This window comes from Glycine max, chromosome 17 (genome assembly GCF_000004515.6).
Source record: "Glycine max cultivar Williams 82 chromosome 17, Glycine_max_v4.0, whole genome shotgun sequence".
In the NCBI taxonomy this organism is placed as follows: Eukaryota; Viridiplantae; Streptophyta; class Magnoliopsida; order Fabales; family Fabaceae; genus Glycine; species Glycine max.
Window position 1 is genome coordinate 10,715,195 of NC_038253.2, and position 10,193 is coordinate 10,725,387.

At 31.6% G+C, this 10,193-nt stretch overlaps 2 protein-coding genes across 2 annotated transcripts; one reads left to right on the forward strand and one right to left on the reverse strand.

Annotated features, from left to right (window-relative positions):
* Positions 1-1,759: 1,759 nt before the first annotated feature.
* On the reverse strand, positions 1,760-6,472 carry LOC100784314 (PGR5-like protein 1B, chloroplastic). Its single transcript, XM_003549825.5, has 11 exons — positions 6,063-6,472; positions 5,856-5,983; positions 5,635-5,731; positions 5,454-5,554; positions 4,852-4,908; positions 4,412-4,488; positions 4,127-4,178; positions 3,030-3,140; positions 2,857-2,954; positions 2,655-2,730; positions 1,760-2,199 (listed from the first exon to the last, which is right to left on the reverse strand). Exons 1-10 carry the CDS (start codon positions 6,268-6,270, stop codon positions 2,661-2,663), a joined length of 999 nt encoding a protein of 332 aa, XP_003549873.1. The 5' UTR covers positions 6,271-6,472; the 3' UTR covers positions 1,760-2,199; positions 2,655-2,660.
* A 1,949-nt stretch (positions 6,473-8,421) lies between these two features.
* LOC100784847 (uncharacterized) lies at positions 8,422-9,905 on the forward strand. The gene is given in 3 exon segments (NM_001254444.2): positions 8,422-8,580; positions 8,888-9,003; positions 9,127-9,905. Coding segments are annotated over 3 exon segments (717 nt in total). The 5' UTR covers positions 8,422-8,469; the 3' UTR covers positions 9,617-9,905.
* The last annotated feature ends 288 nt before the right edge of the window (positions 9,906-10,193 follow it).

Below are 10,193 nucleotides of genomic sequence, written 5' to 3' on the forward strand. Positions count from 1 at the left end.
ATTTTTATATTTAAATAAAATTTATAAACAAAATTAAAGTAAATAGAATTTAAGTAAACATAAATTACAAGGAAAATATTTGTAAATTAAGACAAACTAAAGTGTGACCAGGCATTGGCATTTGCTATTCACACCCCATATTTTCTAAGCTCACCCCTTTCTCTCTCTTTATATTTTTTATTATCAATTATTGTTCTGACATAATTTCATAAATTACTTTTTAGAATAAGTATTTTCTGAAATTATGTTTTAACAAAATACACAGATCAGGAAACTACTCTCTTAAACGACATATATCAATTTTTGAAAGTAAATTTTAGAGCTATGTGTATTTTTTTTAAAACATAATTTCAAAATTTACTTTTCATAATAAAACAATCGTTTTAGCATTAACAACAATGATACGAAGCCATGTTGTCTCAATCGATTGTTATGGACCCACAAAGACACCTGAGCTCATTGGCTGATGTAGATACATAGGGGAAATTACCCCCACAAAGTTAATTTTTTTACATGAATATATTAAATTATTATTATTTCCGTTCCCATAAAACAATAGGTGTTCACTTAAAATATATTTTAAAAAATAGAATATAAAAAATTATAAAAGATAAAATAAAAAATAATACTTATTTTATTCACTTTGTCCTTTTAAATTTGTAAAACCTTAGTATTTTGATTTTGTTATTATCATAAAATTGTGTATTTTATAAAAGTTTATAATACTTTTTGTATGAAAAAATTATATATATTTTTTGCCACCACCAAATGATGTTTCATTTTCATAATGAAAACAAAAGTAAGCTAATCAAAAATCAAAGTTGCTAACAAATAATTAGGTGTCTCCTCATATTCTGTGTCCATCGAGAATTCTGTATATGGCTTATCAGTCTCTCGATATCTAGCATTGAAATAAACGTGTCCACAATTAGCAATTGTTGATTATTGTGACTCTTGGAGAAGTGTAAGTTCTGATATTTTGTATTTAATGTTATTTATGACAACCAGAAATTACTTATTTAACACCGTATACTAATTTTGGAAAGTAATTTCCATAATTATGTATTATGTTAGAACATAGTTTTAAAACTTACTTTTCAGAATTAATATGTTGGTCTGAAAAGTAATTTCAGAATTATGTTTTAACAAATAAAATGATATAATTGGCAGTAAAAAGTATAAAGAAAATGGAAGTGGTGTATTTAGAAAAACTGGGAGGAGTAAATAGCAAAATCCCGAGGCATATATTATTTCAATTAGTTCGTACTCAATTTCAAATTTCGAAGCAATGACATTGATCGTGTTTTGTTCTGTAAAGCTAAATAACAAATTCTATTAGGCTAGTTCTACCGTACTTTTACATGTTAAAGAGTACCCATATCTTTTTTTTTTTTTTAGTTTTAAATGACTTGGAAGTTAGTTTGTTGTCCATTCTATTTATACTTGCATATTTTTCATGTTTAATATTGAATTTGAAAATGGGGAAAAATTGAAATAAATCTTAATTTTGTAATTGTGAAATTTAAAATATCATTAAACTTAAATTATAATTCTAACTCATTTATGATGTGATTTTAATTTACTGATGATTATTTTTTATTGATTCAAAATAAAAAGATACCGGTATCCTCCTAAAATTTAAGGTACCGAAACAATCACTAATTTAGGCAGGCTCGTTTAACCTCAAAGCCATTCGATTAATATATATATATATATATATATATATATATATATATTTGGTGAGTTTCCATTCGATTAATTGAATACATGAAATTATAATGTCAATTAGCATTAATTATTTAAATAGTCAATTTTCCTTATTGTTCTTGATGCTCCTGGGGGATGTAAAGGTTCTGGTCTTAGGAGTGTGTAACAAAAATCCTTACACACGTTATTCTAGGTTAGACTCATGGATGGTGTTAAGCACCCTCATAACTCAACTCTTCAAGCAGAGGCAATCCAGTGTATGCTATACAAAGTCCATATTACAAGTATATATACAAAGCCCCTATACTTACAAGTAGGATGGTGGCACATAAATTGAGATGACACCAATTGTGTGTGATAGTGATAACATGACTTCAAGGTCATTTGCGGAAGAACATGACGATTTGCTAAATGATAAATTTGTCACTCTCACAAGAACTGCTATTAATGATCTCCCATTGCTGGAACAATAAATATGATTTTCAGGCATACCTGTATGTAAACACAAATTTAAAATGTAAATGATCAGGGTGTCATTATAATTTATAGATGCCATGCGCAGTGAAAGTCATAATGGACCACTAATTATAATAAAGTTTGGCACTTGGCTCCCATTAGAGATAAAAACAGATTTAATGCTAAATGTTGCAGAGCCAATCCAGTTTAGAATTTCTCAAGTGATGAAAAAACCTTAGACACGCTTTACCTAGATAAGTGACATGGACAAGGTCGAGTTATAGAGGAAAATGCAAATATAATAATGAAAAGAAAGGTCACCATACAATTACATTTCTTAAAAGCAACAAATCTCTTAAAAAAACTCACTTCTAGCGGATTTATAACTAGATACAAAACAAAATTAAAAATTATTGTGCTACATATGCAGAAAATATACACATTGATAGAGTTAGAACAGAGGTTCAAGGGTATAGTACGTAGGACTGTACCTCCACTCAGGCGTTACTTCCTTCTGGTAATGTAATCAATCTTGAAGTTGAATCATATTCCATTGCAGTGCCACAGCTGAGTCAAAATATTGCATTCAATTGTTGTTAAATAAAAGTCATTCCATAAATTAAATATTAGTTTGATGATAAGAATGTGAATCATATGAAGCGACAATGAAATTGAGAGTATTTTTATGCTTACTTGGAGCATTTGACAGTGTTGGTGGAACCACCATTTGAAATTGAAAGTATAGTCCCAAAGAAAGAGGTGTTTTCAGTACCGCAGTTCGGACAAGGACCCTATAAAAAATAAATGTCAGTAATATGTAGCAGTTAAATATAACCTACAGGAGACTCTGGTAGTAAAATTTATACCTTTAAAATCACAAAGTCTTTTACAATGGCATTTGTCAGTGACAGAGCTATCCACACAATGAGGGGAACAGCAGCAAACCAAGTGAAAATGAAACTAAAAGGCTCCGGCAGCTGCACTCAACAATTCATAACATCTGTTATAATTGCATTAATTGTAATAATATTTTCTAATGTCTAAGAAACTATTTCATTTCTATGTGATGTGAAGAATCAATCTCATCATCTTAGCTTTGGTTTTCACTTTTCAGTGACCCATCCTCTCTGATTTTTCATTGAAAAATCTTGTTTCACTGATGATCCAAACTCCAAACTAGTTATGCAGTTTTTCAGGGTTGGTGGCCAGGCAAGGTACTTATCAAGAGGAATATGGTCAATTGGTAATCTTAGTGTGTGTTTCGATGAACAATGAAAAAATTGATTTTGAATGTGTTTGGTTGCGCCTTGGCAACCCCTAAACGTGGATCAAGAGTGGTCAAACATGAAAATAGAGTAAGACCATGATGTTTGGTAAATGTGTTGAACGTGATTCAGCAAGTAAAAATTGATTTTGGCTTAAGCATGTCTGGAGTAGCTTCTGCATCATGGAGATTCAATTCTCATATTTGATTCAAGCCAACACGTTGCATTGTACTTCTTCAGATCTTAGTTAATCTCTTTTTTGTTTGAATACAAAAAGTTTGGATCCTCTTAAGTGTATTACCAGCTTAGACTTTAGAGAATGAAGTGCAAGATGGTAACATTGATGAGAAAATCGAATGAGATTTTACAAATCTATGAATTGTTACAAGTTGCTTGTACTTTATTAAAAAAATTAGAAACCACTAAAAAAAAAATCAGCAGACGGTGATCTATTTTGTACGTTGCTCTCTAAAGTTCACTCTCCATTTTATACCATCTTTTTTTCTAACTCGAAGATATAAACAATCCAATAATACATAGTTAGACAGCATCCTGAAATTAAGGGAATGGAACATAATGAAAGTAAAGGACCATAAAAATGTAAAATTTCTATTAGATCCTATGACATTCTGGAATCAAGCTGCATCCAAATGATCAGTTTGCTATGCTAGGTGCAAGATAAAATGAGGGGAACATACCTCTAGCAGATATGTGATCTCAAATCCAGTCAGATCATCGAGGAAGAAGAACCTAATGAATGAGAGGGATAATAATTAAAATCAAAGGCAAAAAAGTCAAGGCATATCATATGCAAGCAGCAACTTCAATCTATCTTTTAGGATGAAAAAAAAATTATTTAAGTAATAAAAAGTAAAAGTGGATACTGATATGAAAATTATAAAATACTATGTGGGAGCAGAAAGAATATGCACCTGTTGACTCAATAAAAATTTAAGGAGAGGAGAGAAAGGAGAACTACTTACAATCCTAATGCAATCACAGTAGCCGGGACGTTCAGCAGGAACATCTTCAAATAATCAACAGATAGGTCACTGTAAACCTATAAGCAGACTGTAATTAGTAAAGAATAAAGATTAAAAAGGGCATATCCAAGTATTCATGAATCCCAAATGATTTGTTCAAATCCTAAAGCTGAATTCTAATGACTAAGAAGCATTTGATTTGGCAAGTAAAGATCATCCTATATCTCTTGTCAGTACTTTGTGATACAACAGATCTTAGTTTATATTTGAATTCCAAAACAAATATCTTTATATAATGAAACAAGAAAAATTACTTACTCCATCCTCTATATAATAATTGCAAAAATGATTTAATCAAAGAACAACTATACATAAAAATGCAAGTCTACAACTGACAAGCAAAACTGAAATCAAAGAATAGATTACAGATTAACACGCACCTTTTTACTACGAAGACTGCACCTTGGACCCTCAGCCACAATTTCACTCCCTTCTTTCTGGAAAACAGTTATGAGATCAGTAAATAATACAAGAAGGAGGGAGATACTCAGCTACTAAAGCAATTCCAATTGTATTCCCTAATTTCAGTGACCAATACAATTACTAGGAATGCTATTTCATTTCATATGTAAGCTTTCCAAAATGAAACCTATGTGGTAAAAAATTTCATTAACTGCACCTGCACTAGTTATCCTTTTTATGTAAACATGTGTTATACAGTTATAGTAACCGAGGTCCAACACAATTGGTAGATAGTTAGATTCCTTAAGCATGTTGTCAAGGGTTTGATTTCTAGTCATGTGTATGAGAAGATTTTGTTGGAAGGGGCAAAATATACTTTAGTGATCTCTATGCTCAAAAGGAATTAGTCTCCAGTTATCCGTTGGGGGTATTCTTGGTGCAAATAAAAAAAGAATGTGTTGTAGTATCTACTCAAAGTTCTTAACCATTGATTTAGTCTAGATGATGTATTTTTACTTCTTTTTTTCCTTCTATTATCAGTGAGTTTCAAATTTTCATCGATGAAAAGAAAATAGCAAACCTTTAGCCTCAGTTTCAACTCATCAAACTCTTTGTCACTCATAATTGGATTTCCAGACACATAAGCCATAGAAGCTTCCAGGAATTTTTGCTCATCAGAACCTGTACAATCAACCAATAAAGACTTTAAAAAGATGAAGTTATGACAACAGCTGCAACTATAGAGCGAAGTTGCCCCATACTTAGCATGACAACGCTGCTTCCTTCCCACATGAGTTCTTCCTTGAGATTATCAAATTCTTCATTTGACATGATAGCCTTTCCCTCATAATAGAATGCCTGTGGAAACAAAACAAATCAAAACCCAATATTCCAATAACATATTCAAATTCACATCGATCACACGTAAAATATATAAAAAATAACTCAGAAGCAAATTTAAAACTTCTGGGGTCATATATACTTGCAGTGCTTGAAGAAATTCCTGTTCAAGTTCACCAATTGATTTCTTCTCTTTTTTATCTATGCTACAATATGGGAGGATTTTACTATCAACAACATTTGAATCATCTTCAAATTCTTCAACCTTCCCTGAAAGAAAAAGAATTTGTTAGAAGATGGCCAGGGAATGATGATTCTTATATAGATATGAAGATGTTATTGTTAAGACCTTGTTGATCTGCAGTGGCCTTAGGAGAGAGTAGAAACAGCCTGCGTCGGAGGCATAAGTGGCGTCCATTGAACTGAATGAAGTTGATACCAGAAGCTGAAGCAGAAGAAGAAGAAGAAGAAGAGGACAAGGAAGAGATTGGTGTCAAAGGTGCAGTGCATGGACGAGGTGGTGTTAATGTGAAGGCTAGCTTACTAGCCGTGAACATGGTGATGGTGGTTATTTGGAATCAAAGTGGTGGCAGTGTAACTGGGAAATTAAGTTGAAGGTGGTGGTGATGTTTTGTCTGGAGGGAGAGGAAGATGATGGAAGAGTGAAGAGAGGTATCTGAGGTGGAAGATAAGGTAACTGGAACGTGTGGAGGGAATTGCAACGGCTTATTCTCCTTCCGAACTTCATTCGATGTTTCGCTAACAGACAACCTCATCGTATCGCTTACTATGTTCGTTTCTTACATGGCTCTCATGACGTGTCACGTGGACAATGATGGCCCACAGAAAATCTGGTATCACTAATTTTGAAGAGTATATATATTATCGCTGTCCAAAGATTTGAAGAATTTCAAGATGATGCAAACGCCATGGTAATCTATCACAATTAATTTCCTTGTATTTATAACCCACTCCAAAAACACTTAAGCGCATTAGTCTACTAATATTTACACATTTAATTAAGTATTTATGATTATTTTTCATAATAATAATTAAAAAATAAAAATAGAACGATTCTCTTGATCAATCTACAAGCGTACTACTAGGAACCATCCTTTGGAATATCTGAAAACCTTTGGAAAGGTCCTAAAGGTGATGCCAGTCATATTGTATGTTCCACAACCAAGAGAGGCAAACAAGTTGGGGCATTTGCATCATAGGTGATTCAGGTTCCATCATCATGGCCAACCAAATCCTTAAAGATGCATCCCTGCATTCTAGTTTCAGAAGGGGAGGCACTATGCATGGATGTTGTCAACCACGCCCTTGCAGTCATTCAAATTTAACATTCCACATGTCTAATTCCTCTACAAAACTCGATCATAAGAGATTGTAGACATATTCTATCCATTAACCCAAACTTTTATGTCAAGTTTGATAGGAAATAAGCTAATGCCATTATTCGCCCCTTAGCTAGGGTAGCCACAATAATGCTAGTTCTAAAATTATCATTTTGCATCTCCTTCTATTGATGACATTACTCTTCAGGAAATAATGAGTCATTTTTGAAAAAAAAAACTAATTGTTATAAAGACACTAACATCAATCTAAAATAATTTTATATTTTCATTCATTTACAAATCATCCTTTAAGTTATTTTAAAATAATTATTTCAAAAAATTAATAAACTTATTATACATGATGAATTATGATTGAATGACTCTGTAATATTATTCATACATATTTTTTTTTTATTATTAACATTTATTTTTAAAATTTGTATAAATCTAAATATAATTTATATACAAATGCAAATATATTTATAAAGGTAATATTTTTAAAAACAAATATTTATATAAAATCAAAATAATATAAGATACTAATATATCTTGTATATAACTTTGTTAATATATCTTTAAAATATTGACATGCATATATATACAATATATACTTATATATAAATTTTAAAACTGATTGAAAAATACATTAAAAATATAAATTGTATACATAAGACCCGTGTAAAACACGAATGAGTACTTTAGTTAAACATAAAAGAAATAACATATTTTTTTTAAAAAAAAAAACATAGAAGAACCACTTGAAGTTACTCGTATATCAAATTAATAAAATATAGGGAAAAAAACATATACAATAAATAAAATTGTTTAATGGAATGTTAAATATTTTACTCTTAAAGTAAGTTGTGGATTCATATTCAAAATTTCTTTTACAAATTATATGTATTTTTTATTAAAAATAATTTTATTTGAATCGGATAAAATTAATAATGATATGATATTTTTCTGTCGAGTATATAAGGTAATTATATGTTAATACTCAAATTCGAAATGCTAAGCTAAAAAAACAATCCATATCACTCTATCTGCGTGTAGGCAGTTCAAATTCAAAGTAATCAATCTCATTATGTTTTATTAAAGAATCATACAATGTCTAAATGTAATAATGTAGTAATCTTTATAAAAAAAAATATATCCAATTATTCCTCATGTGTTTAATCAAACAATATTGAGTCATGCACAAGACGATTACTCACTTGAAAAAATTTAGATTAATTAGAATAATTTTTGAAATTATATTTAGCCCTTGGTCAATTAACAACAAATACATTATTATTTTATTTATATAATAATTAAATTTTTTTATAATAAGTGCAAATATTTATTTGGCGGGTGACAGAGGAGAAAAGAGTTGGTAAAGGTTTCTGTGTGTTGCGAGGGAGGATTGTGATGTGAGTGATGGGAAGCAGCGAAGAAGTGGTTGGCAAAGAAGAGGTTATCGCAAAACTCAAGGACGATGGCGACTTTGACAGGCTTCGTTTGAAGATCGTTCGCAAGCTCAAGGACAACGTATGTGTTCCTCCTAATTCCCCTTTTCTCAATTCCCATTCTTCTAATTTTAGGGTTTGTATCAAATGAATTGATAGAAAAAAAAAATACTCAATGACACTTTACATAACTGTCCATTACTTTCATAATGATATCAAAGAATTCAATTTGATTATGATTTGTAATTGTCAGTAACACTGTAACAGTGTGGCGAATTTTTGGAGCTTCGTTTAATTGCCCGTGCTGTTTATGACCTTGAGTTCTTGTTAATTCAATAACTAGCATAAGGTTGCGTGACAGTTATACTGAATTCAATAATTTATGACAGGAAGAGTTGCGACAACATATTACCTCAATTGTGAAGCAATCAGTGGCACTCAATCGTGCTGGAGCAGAAAATATGAAACCTAGACAACTTTCTGATGCCATACATGAAGAAGTTGGGTGAGTTATCCCTTCCTTTAGCTATTGTGTAATTCTACAATGTGTTTTTTTTAAGGCGTGTTGTGTGTCTCTGTGTGTACTTATTGTGCAAGTTTTATTTAGATTTGTTTGTTTTGTAACCAGTGATAAAGTAATGAGCCAGATATCCGATAGTTTATGGCAAATAATCCGATCCGGGGATGACATGAAAAGTGAAATCATGGAAACAGTGCAATCTGTGTATGACAAATTGGCAAACCCGAAAGGGAAAGATGAGGTTATGATGTCCATGTCTGATGTGATGCCAATTCATAGACAAGGGGAAACAGCTTCAGCTACTGAGATTGATGATACTTTGCATGAAAATGAGCCTGATGAGCCGCCAGGTTTCACTCTCTTGCATAATCATTTGAATAATAACTATCATGAAGAGCAGGATAAAGGGAAGGTGCAAGTTCAGAAGCAAGGATTCACTGCAGAGCAGAAAGAAGATTCCCATCCATCACAGGATACACTTGGTGAAGATGATGTTAATAGCAATGCACCGCCCCCTGGATTTTCAATGGATGTGGAGCAAAAACCATCTTCTGATTGTAGTGATGAAGACCCTGATGTACCTCCTGGTTTTGGTTGATAAATTGGAAGGTGTTTCAATTTTTCTTCTGTTCTGCAGCCATTGCTGGCGTTCGATGTCACAGGAGTCCTATTTTCTGTTTTTGATCATGATGAACCAGCTAAAAACAAGAGACAATCTGGAGGTCTCTTGACATCCCCATTCCCGATCTAATATTGGATGCATTATTTTTTCTGATTGGCTTAGGGTCAACTATTACCTGTAATATTTTTGTATGAACTTATCCCAATTTTTCTGAAATGGATGCTGGATCTTCACAATGAATTTTGTTAAAAGCTATTGTCCAATAGAAACTCGCCTCAATCAAGTGTTTGTGGTTTCTATATATTTTTCACCATTCTGTTGTTTTTGTCCAAAGAGCAACAACTAAAACTACTTAAAGTTATAAGAGTGCTTGTTTTGGTATTTGTTGTAGTTCCTTAAGACATAGAAATAATGTGTTTCATCGAGTGGTTTCTGTTTATTTTTCACCATTCCCATGCTCTTCTTATATTGATGTGTTCTAACTTTTAATTAGTATCAGTATCTTGCACATTTTGCTAAATCTTTCTTTTTATTCATCTGTTCAGAGATTTTG